The sequence below is a fragment of the Notechis scutatus genome, chromosome 3 (genome assembly GCF_049901735.1).
Source record: "Notechis scutatus isolate UNSWTSFEM ecotype Mainland chromosome 3, rNotScu1.2, whole genome shotgun sequence".
Lineage (NCBI taxonomy): Eukaryota > Metazoa > Chordata > Lepidosauria > Squamata > Elapidae > Notechis > Notechis scutatus.
This window is the reverse complement of record NC_142011.1, coordinates 204,674,972-204,694,210: the sequence shown is the minus strand read 5'-3', so window position 1 is coordinate 204,694,210 and position 19,239 is coordinate 204,674,972. Positions and strand designations below refer to the sequence as shown.

Genomic DNA, 19,239 nt, shown 5'->3' with positions numbered 1-19,239 from the left:
ATGTCTGAATAAAACATCGGAAGGAATAATACCTCCATACCTGTTTAATAACAATCCTGTTGTCTTGTCAGAATTGAGTTAAAAGCAAAATGGGGACCTGCCCTCTTGTATTATTTTTGGAAAAAGAAATCACACGGGAAGGAGAAATCCACCCTTCTGATTGGCTCCTCAGTATTTGATTTTTGTTGGCTTCGTCTGTCTCCACCCTTTTCCTGGATTGACAGATCAGGTGACTTTCTTTTAACCTTCCAGTATCTAGACCTCTGGGGTTGAAATTTCTTCATACAACCCCCCCCACCCCCCCCACCCCACCAAGTATCAACTTGCTGATCTACAGAAAACAGTTTATCATTTCCACTGTTTGTATGGCACCTGCTGACAAATAAAGGTGAAGATAACTTATCAACAACACTAATGATAGCTATTTGAAAACACAGGATGATTTGTGCCTGAGTTTTCATGAAGATGTTGAAAAGCACAGGAGATAAAGGACAAACCATTATTTAAGCCAGAGACTACAAGGCCCCTAAGGACGATTGTTTTAAGTGTGCAAAACCAGACTAGCTTGGTGGCTTATAAAGGAAAGATACAAATCCTTGCCTGGCCCTTCATACTAAATGAATAGTATTGTTATAGTTACTGAATTATGTTGAGTGATGTAGCACAACTAATTTATGTAACATGACAGCAGGCCACTAGTAATGCTTACCAGGGTAACTTGTGGCTCTTTTGGCCTTAAATCCAGAAGAGAACAGAGATCCAGGTAGTGGGCCTCATGCCAAAAAGTCAAGCATTTGAATCACCATATTAAATGTAGGATCTTCCTTAGATAAAAAATATCTTAATAAATGGCCAGTAGTTTAATATGGTGGGATCTAAGAATTTGTCTCCTAAAGCAGTTTCTATTACAAATTATTTTGAGGAATCCTGTGATTCCTTGGATATATGTGACTGCATCCAATAACAGCTATATATTATATTATATAGTTTCCTCCTGTTTTGAGAAAGGAAACAAAACCTTTAGTTTAAGACCCTTTAGCTTGATACACTTTAAAAAAAATCCACCATCATGAAAATGCATGTGATGATGACACAGCCATTTAGCACACCATATTGGCACATTTGGCTGTTAACTTCTGTCCAGTGTAAAATGTGCTTATGGTTACCTGAATAATCTCCAACAAAGCATTCCCCAATGAATTGGCATACTGTCTTCTTCCAAGGAATCGTTTCTATATCTGCCATTCAGGTGCCTGATTTTAAGAAGGTTTTGTTTGCCCCCTCCTCAAAAAGCCAATGCTGGGCTTTTGGGGGAAGGTGATTGACAAGTAGTTGACCATTGCAGCATCAGGTGATTTACATTCAGATGGTTGACAACTGACTCATATTTATGATGGTCGCAGTGTCTCGGGGTCATGGGATGACCTTTTGCCACATTCTGACAAGGAAAATCAAATAGGGAAGCCAGATTCACTTAATAGTCAGGTTACTAATTTAACAACTGTAGTGATTCACTTAACAAATGTGGCAAGAAAAGTCGTATAATGGGGCACTTATCAAATTTCTTACTTTGCAACATAAATGTTGGGCTCAATTGTGGTTGTAATTTGAGAACTACCTGTGCCATCAACTGTGGTATCCTTCTGGATGTACTCAGAGGACTGGTTGTGTGTATGTGCGAGAGAGAGGGAGGGAGAGAGGTGTGCTGTGCTGTGCTGGTTTTCACCTTTCTCCATGATCCATTCCAGTTGGTCGTGATTGGGGAGGGGCGATGCTGCCCTTGGCCCCTGCTGTGAGGGTGTGGCAGGGGTCACTGCTTTTTCCTCTCCTTTTTAACATCTACATGAGACCACTGGGTGAACTCATCCATCGCCGTAGGATGAAATATCATCAATATATTGATGATACCAATTATACCAGTGGCTCCGATTTTGGGACCATCCAGTTCTAGAAGTATGACAACTAAAAAAATAGCTACTGACAATTGCAAGGTATGTTTGTATTCCTTGATATAGTCTTGGATTAAAAAGGCCACTTTGATGTCCTCGGGAGAATGGGAAATGTGTGAAATTTAATAATTTTCACTTTAGCTCTAAAATGATAGTCTTACAGAAATTTGTATTTAAAATTGTATTATTTCTTGATTCTTGGCATTATCATGCTTCAGTTTGCATTTTGAGACTTTGAAGCTCTGACTGCTGGTCATTTTTCTCTCAGTTGTAGCTAAGTGGCTGAGTGCATGCAAGTTTGTGTATCAAGCTTTAGTGACTGTTTGCTAAGTAGTTTATTGAAGAAAAAAATAAAGAATGCCCCCTTTTTTTGCCAAAGGAAAATTATAGCTTCATTACATCTTACTTGCCTCTCTCTGTTAGAATACATAGGGAAAGTTTCAGAGAGGCTTATTGCGGTAGGAATAAAATATTAGACCAGGAAACTTTCAGGTGAACAGGATGGGCACACAAAATTTTGAACAGGAAGAGATTCAAAAGGACTATTGCCCTGTTAGGATTTATTGTGGCTGCAGCCAGAGTTAGCAAAAAACGTTTATCCATCTGGCAAGCTGGAATTGTCTCCTCAGCTGAAGCTAATGGACTTAGTGATGGATGCCTTTTGTTTGGCTCTGCTGGACTTTGGAGTGAAAGGAGACAAAAGGGAGTTTCACCAGCCTCGCTGCAGCCCACGATAAGCTCACAAGCAAAGGCTACTATGTTGTGCTGTGTGTGAAATTGGAGGGCGGGGGAACTGATGAGCAACACTTTTAACTGCGTGGATTTAACAATTCAATATAATAGACTGAAGTGTGTGTGCGTGTGTGGGGGGGAATCCTGGTATGAGAAAAACCTTCATGGAAAGACTATATTGTGGTAAGTTGCTAATAAGCTGGTGCTGCCTTTTGGATAGCCTAAAGCAGGGGTGTCAAACTCAAGGCCCGGGGCCCAGATCCGGCCCGGAGGGTACTTAGATCTGGCCGTGGGGCCACCCTGGAAACAGGGAAGCACCGGCCCACGGTGCTTCTGCCAGCAATAATGGAACTTGGGAGATCTACGTGCAGCCCTCCCAGGCTCCATTTTCAGCCAGGAAAGCCTCCTGCAGCCTTCTGCTAGCGAAAAGGAGCTCAGAGATTGCATGTGGCCCCCTCGAGTTGCATTTTCCCTGGCAGAAGGATGCAGAAGACTGTTCTAACTGAAAAGAGGGCCCGTGAGCTCCATTTTCGCTGGTAGAGGGCCATGCCCACCTCGGCCTGGCCACACAGCCCGGCCCCCTCGAGGTCAAACACCACCCTGATGCAACCCTCAATGAAATAAAGCATAGTAGGGTGTAGTTACCGCCTTTCACCAATCATCTCCTCCTCTCACCTCCTCCATCACACACACACACACACACACACACACACACACACACACACATGTTGGGCTTTAATTGCGTTTACAGTATGTACATATAAATGCATTCTGGTGGATATATTCCAAGTATGGTTCAGGCTAGGTCTATGGTTCAGGCTAGGTCAAAATAACAAGCTGTTGTGCAAAAACCAATTATAAACCATTAATTTCAGAAAAAAATATCCTAATAAATAGAAGTATTACTGTACACATAATAATTCAGTCTAACTAGAAACATTGAAATAAGTTTCAACAGTTGCAAACCATATGAAATAATTTAAGCACTTTGTGAAGGCCCTTGGAGCATCTCTTCTATTTGTGTGCATAATATATAATTAAATGTAACCTATATTAGCTGTTACTGACCTACATGGTGAACAAGCCATTCTTCAGCACTCTGCTTAAGAGTTTGGTGGATGACTGATTGAAGAAGAAATAAAAGATTAAGAGGCATTTCAATTCAAACTTTTGAATATGAGCTCTGAGATTAAACTGTCATAATTTTTTTTTTTAAATCTCATCCATATCTTTTCATTACTTTATTCTCCCAGATCACCATGTACTTGATCCCATGTACAATTTTTGCATTTATGAGCTGCATTCTCATTTGGTTATTGTCTTATTGCTTGGCTTAGATCTTATTCCTTATCAAAAATGGAAAGCTCGGCAGTGTGGGGAGCTATGCCCCACGATATACAGGAAATAATATTATTAGCAGAGTAATAGTTTGGAGAAAAGACTGAAATGTAGTTGTGATTTCCTAAATGCAAAATTTAATACAGTTTTCCTAATTTGCTGGAAGAGTGCTTCAAGGCATTTATACACAGATTAGGTCGGGATACGTTCTTGCATCTTAACATGAAAATTGAAGTATTCAAGTTCCTGGTATACCGCTTCAAACTTCAAGTGTGATAATATTTATAGAATGTATTACTTGCCTTTCCATTCAAGTGCCCCAAGCAAAATATTTGATGAAGATTTGCACAAATATTTGCAAATATTTGACTGTTGGCCTGCAAGGTATCTGACATGAGCTCTATTCCTGCAGTACCTGGGAGCAGAAATAAATGCAATATTTTTGCAATAAATGCAATAAAATAAATAATTTTGATTACATTAGGAATATTTCTTTTGGGTTCTACATTTGTTGTAAGAAGTGATACATATTTTTTACACATACACACACTCAAAAGCTACATTTCTTTTCCTGTCAAGAGATACATCTGTCAACTAAAGAGACTATTAATACCAATCTTTGAAGTTACAAATTGCTATGCAATATTGAGAAAACCCCCAATGTCATTATGTTAATGCATGCAAATTGATTAATCTGCCCAGCACATTTAGGGGAAGATACACTTCAACTATTTAAACACTGACATACATTAATAGTGCTATGCTGGATAGGTTCATTCATAGGTGCACTGTTACATTAGTTTTGATAATGTAATTGTTGTCAGTGCTCTTTGGTTTGACCTTTGCAGATACTGCACAATTTTCTGAAGATCAGGAGCCAAGATTTAGAAATTCCCGCAAGCAGTTAGTTTATTGAGACAGTTGACAAATTCAGCCACACCAGGAATGAATTTGGTTTGACAGCAGTCTCTGGAATTTATAATGAATTGAGAGCACTTCTCTTAAGATGGAAAGTGGAGCATTGCCTCCAGAGGGGTATGTGTGTGTGTATGTGTGTGTGTGTGTGGCACAACCACGGGAGAGACTATTTAAAGAAGCAAATGACCTACTGCATTATTTTTGCACGTTTTGAAAAGCAATTTCTACATCATCTTTCCTTTTTAAAGTCCCGTAATATTTTACATTTCCCTCTTGACTATGCTTCTTTTATGAAGTCTGTTACCCTTTACTAATTTCGACACCCCAACTTTTGCTTTCGATTTTTCTGCTTTTTGAGCCTTGATAAATACAGCGATGCCATGGATAGTTAGAGCACAGTGTAATTTTTTCCCTTCCTTCTTCCGAGATTAACATTCACCAACAAGTTCAAAGATCGATACCTTTCTCTTTTGACTGACACCCCTCTCCTACAAAAGCTCTTTACAACAAAAGAGAACTGAACAAAAGAATGTTGCCATTGCTGATGCTGCCTTCTCTCTGTCCAATTAACCAGGAGTGTAGGACGTTTTTCTTACCTTGAACTCAGATGTAGCATGCTAGGCCTTTTTAAGAAACGCTGGATAGCTCTTGCCTCCCCTTTGAATGATGCTGTTAACTGATTAACAACAGAAATATGAGTAATCCTGCCTAGAGTCTGTCTACCTTTTGAGACCACTAGTGCTAGATAAGTCCAAAGCAAAGTCATTATTTTTTCCAGAAGACACTGAAATAGCTCCCAAGTTGTGTTATTTGTTTTACTGTTGCTGCAGAGAGGGGAGGGGGAAAGAAGTTGGAAGGAAGAACAAAGCAGATTCATTCTGCACCAGAATAAAATTACTTGGCTGAAACCGTTTACTAAAGCATTAAATTATATTGAATCAGTATTATACCAGCCTTGCAGGTGTCATAATTAGGACCAGTTTGATTTGAATCAAATCTGTCTTACATCAAAATTAAAATCACTGAACAGGTATTGCTCACAAGTCAGGAAGATTCTATTACCCATGCATTTTATTAAAGTGGGTAAGAATTCCCCATCACTCAAAAGAATGAGATTTCCTTTTAAAAGGCTAAGTAGATGGGGATGTTTTATAGACATAAATGCCTCATCCAGAGTATAATATTCCAAAATGGAGTTACATAAAACACGCTGCTCAATGCTGAAACGTTGTTTCTTAAATTAATCAGAACTGACAGGGGTCAAAATATGTACGACATGTCAATTAGGTCACAGATGCTACTGTGAAATGTTTGCTTTTCTACAACTTGTAATTGATTTTTTCTTTTGAGAGGCATTTCTATAGGTCCCGGGTAGTGGAATATATTCCTGCCTTTTATCTCTGAGGCCGTTTCCTATTGGATAGTATATTCTATTTGGGTTTTAGTCCCAAAGATGCTTTTTCAGGAGGCAACTGGACTTTCTTTGTTTTTTTCTTTTGAAGACGGTTTGCTTCCCATCCAAGAAGCTTCCTCAGCTCTGACTGGATGGAGGGGAATGGAAGGATTTATACTCTTTGCAGACAAAGCTGGTCATTTCCATCCTTTTAGAGAGTTGTTGAGGCCACTTGGAGGTTTATCTATGTTCTCAGGGTCACCTGAGTGGTGCTAATGGTTCCTGTAGTCTGAAATTTTTCCTCTGGAAATCCATTCCTACTCCCACGCCATTCCAAGGGTGTTCATCCCAAATTGTATAGCTATTAGGATGCAAATGAACAGCTGTCTGCAAGGAATATAAATCCTTCCATTCCCCACTATCCTGTCAGAACTGAAGAAGCTTCTTGGAGGAGAAGTGAAATGTCTTCAAAGAAAAAACAAAGTCCAGTTGCCTCCTGAAAAAGCACCTTTGGGACAACCAGGATCCGGATGACTGAGAATCTCTACAGACATTTGGGTTTTAGATTCTAGCCAGTAGCAAATGTATGTTTGGCAAGATCACTAATATATATATATATTGGTAATAGGAGCTCTGTCTTGCATCCAATATATGGTATCCAGAGTGTTTAGCAGCAACTTAATTTACAGACATTAATTGTTCTCATATTCATGATCTGAATATTACTTTGCCTTCTTATTTATTCAAATGAGGTTTCTATAAAGTCTCAGGAGCTGTGCAGTTTTTTTATCTGGCTTTTTGGCAAGCCCACGTGCAGTTCTTGAGTAATTGAGTTCTTTCATACTCAGATGTTCAAAGAAATGTTTGCTTTTGAAAGCAAAATTGTTTGAAAAAATATTGTGAGGTGAATCCAGTTCATTTCCTCATGTGTTCAGAATTTCACCATCTTGCGTAAATTAGCCATGCACTTTCAAGTGCCAGTCTTGAAGTTTGACTAAGTAATTGGCATTTTTTCTTGCCAATGAATGGGTTGATGGAGGAATGATGAAAAGACCATAATTTGGATAATTTTCTGTTTTTAAAAGTTCTTCCAATACTATTGCAGTTTATTTCACAAATTGCTTCGGCGTTCCTTGAGCTCTGTGATACAGTGAAACTCAGGAAAGCATTGTCAAAAATATACTTGCCGATTGCTCTTGATTCTCTACAGTTCAGAGTATGGGGATTTTGTACTTTGTCATAAACATTGTCTCTGATGTATGTGGATGTATGTTAAACCACTGATCCATTTCAAAGATAAACTGAGGATGTTATGGGGTACAAACAAGACTGTTCATGGATGATTGGATATTTCATGTCATAGAAATAGGTCCTTTTATAGCTAGCTAGAAACAGTTGTAGGTCATTGAGGCCACTGCTTGTTCTTTGGCAGCACATTCAGAATCTCAGCAAGCCCTGAAAAGAAAATATTGTGGTACCTTTTCCTATTGGGTCGTAGAACTCATGAATATGCTTCAGTCGATACCTTCCAGGGTTTCTGTTGGCTGTGTAAATATGTTTCCTATTGTTTCTTATTTTTAGGTTAGAGTTGATGCATTGCATCACATGCAAAACATGAGAACTCATCCTTTCCTCCCCATCTTGAGTTATAATTGTATTTTATTGCAATTTTAATGCGATTTTATCCCATCCATCCATCTATCATTTCATTTGAACATTGTAAGCTGCCCAGAGTCGCCTTGCAGCAAGATGAATTACAAACTAATTTTAATAAAAAAGAATAAATAAATTCTGGGCAAATATTTAGAAAATGTGAGCCCTACCAAAATTCATGAAGATGCCTGTTTTGAATAAGATATTGATTATAGTTGCATTTCCATATGCCACCTTATCCCTTTCAGATTTAAAGGTGTTTTTTAAGCTAACATTTTATCGAATTAAGTTACTTGGAGTAATTCATTTACTTGACTTAATCTTCAAGTAATCAAGTAATAATTACTTGATAATCAAATAATTGATATGAAATAATTGAATCAAGTAATCAAATAATTACTTGAATCAAGCTGTATTACGCGAATTACTTTATGTATTCTCCAATGAGCTGCTCTGAGCATGCATCAGTGGGAGGTGCTTAGACTTAGCTCTGATAGGCTGGGCTTGATTGATAGGATGCTCCTCCTCCTCCACGTACTCCTCCTTAGCATCCCCCAGTTTTAGCTCAGCCTTCATGAGGTAGGCAGCTTGGTTGTTTCTTGGCTGGATTAGGAGGAATTGAACAGGTTTGACCATCTCCTTCAGGTGGGAGTAAGCTGGTCACCTTGAGATACTGCTTGTTGTACGTTGGTTGTCACCCCCTTAGAGTCTGTTCTCAGTCCCACTCCTGGGAGGTGTAGCAGAAGGTTCTGCTGCACATTCTGCAGCAGAATTGACTGTCAGAGACATCGAGAGGCCCTGGGCAGTGGAAGTCTCCAAAGGGGGGACTTGGTCCATTGTACAATTGTGTACATGTTAGATGTTGTCAGCCATCAAGCTTCTTATGATTGTGTCAGCATACACATTTGATTAATAAATGAATGAATGAATGAATGAATGAATGAATGAATGAATGAATGAATGAATGAATGCATTATCTTGGCCTGCCTGTGGCAATCTGGATTCAGGCCTTAATAGGGGCCAAAATTTGTTTTACAAGTAGCCCTTGACTTATGACCACAATTGGGACTGGAAGTTTGCTTGTGGAGGGAAAGGGTTGTTAAGTAAGATGTCACGTGTGACAGCTTTGCTCAGCAGCTGCAAACTCAGAGCTCACAGCTGTGGCCGTTAAGTGGATGGAGGTAAGGTAAGCAACACTGCAACTGTCATAAATATGAGTCAGTTTCCAAGCATTTGAGTTTTGATGGTGTGACCATGGGGAGTCTGCAATGGCTGTAAGCATGAAAAACTATCATAAGTCACTTTTTTCAGTGCCATTGTAACTTCCAATGGTCACTACATGAACTGTTGTAAGTCAAGGACTATTTGTAATGTCATTGGTGGTATGTTTTTACATATATTGAAAATTTTTTGGAGCTTTCTTTTTTATGTCTATATTATATTCCTAGTTACCAGTTCGATCATTTTTGATCAATTTAAATTTCATAATTTTTATCACTTGGCAATGACAGTTAAAGTAAAATTAAACACAATATTTGATGTAAAGATCTGAGCTAGTGTGTTGAATAAAAAATAATAACCCAAAATTATCTGAAGGCTATTTCCTTAAGAAGTCTACTTACACGTTAACTGTTGTATTGAAATCTGTTGCCAAAGGCAACTTTAGGCCTTTCCTTCCTGAGTTCCTCCTGCCTGCCTGTTTCTTGTTTCCTTACAAGTATTTCTCTCAACATGTTAGTTTGTCTAGTTAGTAAGCAGATGGCTTGCTGAGCATATTTTTATTCTCAGACTTTCTATTTTGTCTCCTGGAACAAACGGTTGTCCTACCGTGTGGTCCTCTGACATCCTTATATCCAAATTCTTTCCTTTAAGAGTTCATATTACATAAAATATGCATATAAAATTGTGTGCTACTGTCATGCTTCTCCTGAGTTACGCACAGTTACATGTTATTGCTGATCTGAATAAATGTGTGACTCAGAGAGAATTGAACACTGCCTCTCTTTGTTCATGCCAGTCCAGACCTAGATTTCCTACTTGGTTATTATCTACAGCCTGCAAGCTACATAAAATTTGTATGCTCACTACAGAGAATATGTTTACTATATTAAATTATAAGAACTGGATTGATCAATGTGTACTGATGACTGAAAGTATGAGAGTCATGAAGATACTTAAGCAAATGATGAAAAAGAAAGTCTGAAAAGATTACACCCAAATGACCATATAAGGACAGGCAGGTTCTAAAAATGTGCTGTCAAAGGCTTATTCTTGGGCTTAAAATAGAGGTAATAGAAATATAGGGATCATTGCCTGATATGTTAAAGCAAGGAAACAATTTATATACTGTTCTATTATATTATGATAACTTTTAGTGCTCATAGTAGATTTTCCACTGTACCAGCTGACTGTTAACTATTCCAACTGTGTGTTCTTCAGATATTTGGAGTCTATAGCTCCCAGATTTCCCTTACTAGTGGTCAGAAATTCAGGAAGTTGTAGTCTGAGTGCATAGTATTACTAATTCCTTAATTACGCTGTAGAACACTGGATGCATCAAAAGAATGATGATTTTAATGGGAGCCCAATAAAACAATTGAGTTGTACTTTTCCAAATGAATTGTTTAGTGCCAGAGTTTAACAATTGGCATGAGAATGAATTCAATTTAAAAAGAAATAGAAAAAAAATATTTTAAGAGTGTTTGACTTCTGCCATATCTCACATTTCTCAGAAATTCATAACATTATTTTTTAGTAAATATACCACAACTACATTTTGTTAATTAATGCAAAAGGGCATTGCTTTGCAGTTTCTCCCATGAGCTGTTCAGAGCATCCAGAAGCGGGGAGGTGCTTCAGTCTCTTCTGGAAAGGCTGGGCTTAAAACTCCGGGACACTCCTCCTCCTCCACAGAACACCTCCTCAGCATCCCCCAGTTTTAGCTCAGCCTTCGTGGTAAGAGGTTGTGCACTCCCTGACTGGAACAGTTTCTGATTCAGCTAGTCAAGATTCAGGTTTGCTCTTGGGTTAATTCGGCTTGCAAATTTCCCCCCCTATTAATCTGGCGATTTCAAGGCTTGTGGCTCTATTAGGTTATTCCCCCGATCAGTTGAGAGCAGCTCTTTGTGACTTAGCCTATTTAATTCCCCGATCAACTTATCTTTGTGATCTTGCCGGAACGCTCGCAGCTGCGGCTCACTTCTTACAGGATCACTTGTCTGACATTTTAGAGAGTCAGCAGCAGCGGCTCGTTAAACTGCTCAGGCATTTAACATTGGAGATTCTGCCTTCCCACCTTTTTAAATGGCTGGCTTCAAGTTCGCGCCTAAATATTACAGGCGCCATTCCCCGCTGGTTTCCCTTCTTGGGGGCATCAACCTGTTGGAGCTGCGAGCAGTTCATCTGGCGTTACGCAGTTTTCTACCCCTTTTCCAATCACGCCACGTTCTGGTCTTGACAGACAATATCAGAACCAAGGCCCACGTAAACAGACAGGGGGGTACCCACTCTAAACTTCTGATGCTGGAGACGGCCAGGTTGTTCAGGTGGGCCGAGGCCAATCTGTTGTTGCTCAAGGCAGAGCACATAGCAGGGGCCTTAAACACACAAGCAGACTGGCTCAGCAGGGCCTCAATAGATCAAGCAGAGTGGCGCCTACACCCGTCTTTCTTCCAGGAAGCAGTGCGGAGGTTTGGGCAACCGGCGATCGATCTATTTGCCTCTCCCCTCAACGCCCAATTGCCCCGGTATATTTCGACTCAGGGGCGGAGGCCGTCAACGCTCTGCGATGTCAGTGGCCTCCCGGACTTCTATATGCGTTTCCTCCGCTCCCCGTAATACCCAGGTTGATCCAGAAGTTATTGGAGGGACGAGCGGAACTGATATTGGTCGCCCCTTACTGGCCCAGGTGAACGTGGTTCGCGGACTTACAGGACCTGTCGAGAGAACAACCTTGGAAAATTCCACCGTCAAGGGTTTCCCTCTCGCAAGGGCCGGTACTTCACCCGGACCCACAATGGCTCAGCCTAGCCGTATGGAGGTTGAGCAGAACCGTTTAAGGACCCAACAGATTTCAGAGGACGCCATTGCCACCATACAAGCATCCAGACGGTCCTCTACAAATCGTATATACGAGGCCACATGGTCCACTTTCTGTCGCTGGTGCCGGGGGCCTAAGATCGACCCAACTGCCCCATCAATAGGACAATTATTGGACTTTTTACAGGAGGGGTTGACCAAGGGCCTATCTCCAAATACTTTACGCAGACAGGTGGTGGCCTTAGCCTCGGTGATATCCTGGAGTGACTTTCGTTCCATAGCGGACCATCCACATGTCCGCAGCTTTCTTAAGGGTGCTGCAAACTTACGACCTCCTGTAATTCACCGTTATCCCACTTGGGAGCTCAACAAGGTGTTAACCGCACTTACAACTGGCCCGTTCGAGCCTTTAAGAACCGCTAGTCTCAAATTCCTGACATATAAGGTGGTCTTCTTAATTGCGACCACATCAGCAAGGAGGATTTCTGAGTTGGCAGCCTTGTCGATGAGAAAGGGCCTGTGCGTGTTTCATGCGGACAGAGTGGTTCTCAGATTGGATCCATCATTCATCCCTAAAGTAAATTCAGCCTTCCACAGAGCGGAGGAGTTGGTGCTTCCAAATTTTTGTCCGAAACCATCTCATAAACTGGAGCATCAATGGCATCGACTTGATGTTCGAAGGGCATTAAGCATCTATCTAGACCGCACGGTGGCATTTCGAAAATCTGAGGCTCTATTCCTATCCTTCAACCCATCCACTTTAGGACACAGGGTGTCATCAACGACCATTGGTAGATGGTTGAGAGCCACCATAGCTAAAAGTTACGAATGCCAGTCCATCTCAGTTCCTAAGGGCATTACAGCCCACTCGACAAGGAGTGCGGCAACATCAGCAGCATGGGCCACTCGGGCTTCCATCGACGAAATCTGCAGAGCGGCGACTTAGGCTTCACCATCGCCCTTTGTCAGAAATTATAAAATTGATGTCTACACCTCAGCGGACGCTTCATTTGGCAGAAAGTCCTGCAGAGGGTCCATAGAGTTTAGGAGTGGATTTCGATCCAGATGGAGTCCCTCCCTAAGGACAGGCCAAGCTTTGGTATGTCCCACTTCTGGATGCTCTGAAAAGCTCATGGGAGAAAGGGCGTTGGTACTTACCTGATACGCCCGTTCGCTGTGAGCTGTGAAGAGCATCCAGTCCCACCCATTTCTTTCCGTCTGGTGGGGTTCCGTTCTGGTCAGGGATCTAGATTAGGTGATGAGTCCCGGACTTTGGCACTCAGTCTTCGCAAAACTGGGGGACGCTGAGGAGGTGTTCCGTGGAGGAGGAGGAGCGTCCCGGAGTTTTAAGCCCAGCCTTTCCAGAAGAGACTGAAGCACCTCCCCGCTTCTAGATGTTCTTCACAGCTCACAGAGAACGGGCGTATCAGGTAAGTACCAACGCCCTTTTTAGTAGTAACTGAAATTTTCATTACGCATGTTTCAAATTGAATTAGAAATATGCTGTAAAATGTTGGGAGTAATTTTTTCCCCATTCTTTAAAATTTTCTTAAGTTTTACCACATGACTCATTTATAAGCCTAACCGAACACACGTTATCATTTCTTGTTTATGTTTTACTACTGTTTGTTCTTTCTATGTCTTTTTGTGGTATAGTAAATGTATTTGAGATGGAAGTTAGCAATAGGAATACATGCTGCTCTGGTAAAGTCCACATGGCTATTAGAAATTACAGAAAAGTAAGCTCATTTAAGAAAAAAAGTTCTGATTTAGTATGTTCCTGAAGCCCATCAATAAATAACCAAAAGCTTCTAGACTTTTTTCTCTACTTTATTTAGGACGCTAAGTATGGCGACAACTAAGACAACACACCAACTTTATCTCTGGAGGACCATTGATTCAGATAATCTATTAAACAGGGCTTATAATCAGTTTGCAACCATGATTTATTATTATAGCATATTCAACACTTGCAAACATATATTGTCTAACTGAATAATAACAATTACGGCATTTGCCTATTATTTCAGATCCTTGGGAAAGATTCAGTAAACACATAAAAATGCTAAATCCAGTAAACATCTGGCTGGGTGTATAATAATATACCTCATGTATATAGAGTCATTTTTTATGCATTTTATACATTTAGTCTGCTATGAGTGCTTTAATGTCCAATTGTTATAGATAATTATAGATATCTATATTTTTTGATAATCTAACAAATAATAAAAGCAACAATATTTAAATATTTCAGGGATTAATATGTAACCATGTACTGCATTTATTTTTAAATACATAACATGAAATTAGTATGACATACTGATCATGCATCTCATAAGCACAGTAAAATCCGAGCATATGGAAGGGATAGAAATTAAGTTGGCATGTTGTTTAATTCCTAACTACTGTTTTGAAATATATAATAATCACAACTTTATTAAATTGACTGTTGGCCTAACTTGTTAATTAAGATATTATGAGAATGTTCAAGAAAAAATATAGTATTTCCAGTTTTCAAATTGTATCATGAAAAGATACAGTACAATGAATCCTGATTAAACTGATGTATTTTATTATTATTATTGCAGATCTTTCCAGGCTTTCCTTTTCAGCAGGTAAGTTTTTTAAAAAATAATTCGCAATTCCAGTAAATGACTCTTTTTTGCTAAGTATCAAATTATGATGCAGAATATTGTAATCCAGATAGAAAGTTTTTCCTTTTGTTTCCTTTGTTTTAGCAAGGAAGGAAGCAGAGTTGTTTGCGGTTGAATCAGTATGTTTTAAGAATAAATTGCTTTTTGACAATGTTAATAATTTCCTGGGAGATAATCTATGTAGGCCAGTTCCATACTTTTCTGTCATTTAAAGGTGAAATTATAATAGGTATCATCAACTAATCCAGATTTCTTTGTTCTGCCTTTTAAGTGTCGAGTTATGATGCTAGGAGTGGAATTTATTATGTCTAAATTGTGTTTTAGTATTTTGCTTTTGCCATTTGTGATACAATACATATCAGACCTAATATACCAGTGATGGCTAACTTTTTTGTCGTCGCGTGCCAAAAGTGTGTACCCATAATGCAATGCATGCATGACCCCCCCTGCACTCCTCCCGCCCCCTGCACCTGCACACATGACCCCCCCCACGCTCCCCCCACCCTTTGTGTATGTGCACGCATCTTCCTCATGCACCCCCCCATGTATGCTCGGTAGATACCCGAAAATCAGTTGGCTGGCAGGAGCCGCACACGCATACACAGTGGAACTGAGTTGGGGCAACGACTTGCGTGCCAGCAGAGATGGCTCTGCGTGCCACAGATTCGCCATCACAGTAATATACAGTGTGTATGTATGTATGTATCAACGAACACTGGACAAATACATTATCTGACAAAAGATAATGTCATTATGATAATTTAAAATTGAGTTCTGTGCCTTAACGCCATGAGTGTATTTTCAAAGGCATTTCTAACTTTGCTAGGTATATTCTCAATTGGGACAACATAACTACATTGGGATTATGTAGCCAGATTGAAAGCAGTTTCTGCCATTCTAAACCGTAACTTCTTCTTTTGTATGAAATAACCTCTGCTTTATTAGTCACTTTTGCACTGTTTAATCTGGTAAATATTTGAGAAGTATCTCTTAATAGTTTCATGAAAATTCAAAATATTTCCAGAAAGTAATTTCAAGGATAATCTAAAATTCAGATTTTACTCAGATTATTTGTCCTAACCACACAACCTGAAGACCAGGCAGTTACTGCTTGATGCTCTCTTTTAATTCTCCTGGCATGTGTGTCTGGCTTATGCTGAACATTTCTTTTTTTCCCTGTTGTATGTGGTTAAAAGGGATTTTATCTGTGCTCCTTGGTCATAGAAGGCAGTTGACAATTGGATTAAGTATAGATACCATTTACTTGTAGTTGCTGTCTGATAATAGTAATCCTGAATGTTTCCCTATGCCTTTGATTTCATGGTTGAACCTTTTTGTAGGAATGGTGGAGTGTGTGCCATCAAATGTATTATGTGATCAGGTAGTTTGTTAAAACCGTCACATAAGGGAGCTGGCCTACATTTCTCTAATCTCTGTCACAGCTTTGATGTTTTTGCTGCTTACTTTGCTCTTACTTTGTAATTGAGGCCATGAATATGTGACTTGACAACTTGAGAGTGCAAATCATGGGGGCTTCTCAAGCCAAATGGCTCAAATTCTATTCTTCTAGAGGTAAATCTGAAGTATCTCGTCATTGTATAAATGTCTCCCCCCCAATTAGGCCATGTACTCCTCCAGCGAGGGAGAGGAGAGGGTTTTTTTAAAAAATTGGATGTACAGCTCAGTTTCAGCACATGAGCTGTATGCTCAAGATAAGAATGGATTAATCAGAGTAATCTCACAGGTGGCTTTATTTCTGTCATCACCATAGAAAACAGATTGTTAAGGTGCTGCACCTTTTCATTTCTAAACTTGCTTTCCATAATCATAACAGAATGCTTGAAATGTTATTCCTATGCATGATTCTTTGATGTATATAATTTTAATTTTAATTCTATATCTTGGAAAAACTCATCAAAAGTGATTTTCCCCACAATGAAATATGTCAAAGCACGAGAAATATTTTTTGCTGCTATTACAAAGGTTACATGGTGCCATTAGATTTGATTCACTTCCTGTCACAGTTATGAATTTTGCATGGGGAAGTGTTACATAAAGGGTGAATGTGTTAGGAGTTGGGAGATCCCACTATTTCTGTCACAACTGCTTTAGCCACAGGAGTGATACCCCTACTTCGAACTTGACCAGGGGAAATATATTTACAACAGAGTATTTAACTGCTGTCTTAATTATTATGAGGAAAAGAAATCTAAGGCTGTACATATTTAAATCTAGATGATATTTTTCTGTGCTTGGAAATAAAGACTATACAATAAGAGGTAGAAATTGGAAGTAAAAAAGTATTGCTATCATCTCTGAAAGGAAATGAAAATTTTAGGAACTGATTTAATTTTTCTCATCAACGTTGCCATTAGAGTCCAGGAATGGGTTAAACTCCTTCTTCTGACATCATAGAGCTGAGTCTGCCACTATAAAAAACCAGCCTTCGGCTGCCCTGTCCATCTTTTGGCTCAGCTTCTTCTCTGAGAGCTAGTCTCTGGAAGAAGTGCTTTTAAAGCTGAAAGAAAGTTCGAAAATCACAGGAGACAGAAAAAATTATAAAATCCAGCTCCCAGGGCTCCGGTAGAGCTCTGTCTCCAGGAAAGCGGGGATGCGCTCGCCTGCAGTGCCAAGGCTTCGGCGCTGCCTTGCAAAGGGCTACGGACCCAGGGAGTGTTCGGAGGAGCCTCCCACGCAGCCCCACCGATCACGCAACTTGTTGTTGCCACCGCCAGCCAAGCCGCTTCACAGCTGACTCTGGAGCTCCGTTCCTGCCGCTTCTCAGCTGTTTCGGCTTAATTTGATCGCTCGGGGCCTGGTAAAAGCCTAAAGAGCAGAGGAGGTGGTGAGGCCGTCCTAGTGCCTCTCCACATGGCAGGTGGCTATTTTGGAATAGCCGGGTGGCCATTTTGTTTTGGGGGAAAGTGCTTCCCCAGGGCCTCACAGTCTCCTGACTCACCTGGCCTACACAATATGCAGCATCTCCTTGGGGGAAGCTCACAGCACCCTTGGTACCTGCTCTGTTAGCAATATGGAGAGGGAAGCTCCCCAACCTGGCCTCAAAGGATTGGAAGACACCCAAGACGCCCAAGCCCCTTTGAGGAAGAAAAGAAGGCAAAGAGGCCATTCTGCCAACATAGAGGCTGCTGCAAAAAGCAGAGCCAAGGCCCTAGCTCCCAGAAATACCTCAAAATTGGAGCTTAGGGCTGAGAAGAGAAGACATGCTGCATTAGAAAAGCTGTTTGCAAAGACTTTGGCACAGATGCAGGCACAGATCCATCAGGTTTCTCAATCTGGGGAGGTACACGTTAGCCCTGAGGTTTCTTCCAAGTGGGGGGGGGGAATCTGCTCCCAGTCACCTGTTAACTTGGTTCCCAGAGAGTGTGGATGAAGAACAGTTACCCCAGGATTTAAGCAGATCAGGTCCTTTCTCTAAACAGGCTGCCTGGAGTCCTGGCCCTTCCTTCCTCATAAGTCAAGGGGGTTCAAGTGAAGCATAGGCCTAGGCCTGAAGCAACCTACATCCCCACGGCTGTTGGCCTACGTCCTGAGGAGAATAGGCCTGATGACATTAGGGAAATGGTCTCTGTGGCCATAAGTCCGGGCCTAACTAAAGGATTTAAACAATTCCTTCATCCTCAAGGGCAGGCCTGTCCTTGTTCCAGGGTCTGCCCCAAAGGGTCTCTCACTCTAAAAAAGGCATTCCCAGACAACAGTTCAGTTTCCAGGCTTCCGAATCAGATTGGGATGAGGAGGAAGAGGAGTACTATTCCAATGCCTCTGACCCTAGTCACTCTAGTCATTCAGAGGAAGAGGAAAGGGAAATCAAAGATCCCAATTTGTCTGAGGAAGAGGAATTCAAAGCTGATCAGCCTCCCTCAGCAGGGTTTTTTAGGCCTGCCTTATTCAACCACTATTACACAAGGCTTTGGTCACTGCTCAGCTAAGCCCTGAGGAAGTGGCCCCAGAACCACAGGCGTCTACTTCTGGCTACTCTGATTCCTTATTCTCCAAGCCTACGGAAGTTCTCCTCTCCCCACTGATTTTCCTTGATTTAGTGAAGGAACAGTGTACCTCCCCAGGGCGGGGCCTCGCCTGTCTGCTCACGACAGACAATTTTATAATGTGGGTCCGTCCTTGGCCAATGCCCTGCTAGTGCCTTCGGTAGATGCTCTGGTGGTGGCCTCGTTTTCTTCCTTAGGCACCCCCACTAAACCGGAGGATGTGCTCAAGGCAGAGGACAAACGATCTGAGCAAATCCTTAAGTGCACACAACAGGCAATGGCTTGGGCGATTAGAGCATCAACGCAGCCTTGTTTTTTACGAGATCTTCACTGCGCTGGCTTCATCAGCTTTAGGAGAGGTTCACGGCTACCGAATTCAGGGCACACCAAGACCTCCATAAAATAATCACGGCGGCGGAGTTTATGGCGGATGCCACTCTGAACTCGGCCAAGTTTGCTTCCAGGGCCATGGCTTCTTTGTTGACAGCCAGACGACTGCTTTGGCTGTGCAACTGGCAGTCCGACTCCCACCGTAAATGGAAATTGGCGTCGGCTCCATG

At 41.0% G+C, this 19,239-nt stretch overlaps 1 protein-coding gene across 11 annotated transcripts in view; it reads left to right on the top strand.

The window, feature by feature from the left end:
* Positions 1-19,239, top strand: part of PTK2 (protein tyrosine kinase 2) — a 216,056-nt gene that overhangs the window by 46,337 nt on the left and 150,480 nt on the right. For 7 of the 11 annotated variants that reach the window (XM_087962246.1, XM_087962244.1, XM_087962240.1 and 4 more), the window contains one exon: positions 14,610-14,636. The exons of the other annotated variants lie outside the window; for them this stretch is intronic. Coding sequence is in view for 3 of the 7 variants with exons in the window: in XM_087962238.1 (XP_087818364.1) it covers positions 14,610-14,636 (27 nt within the window). In the remaining 4 variants the exon portion in view is untranslated. The remainder of the gene's footprint in view (positions 1-14,609; positions 14,637-19,239) is intronic. 11 annotated transcript variants of the gene reach the window in all.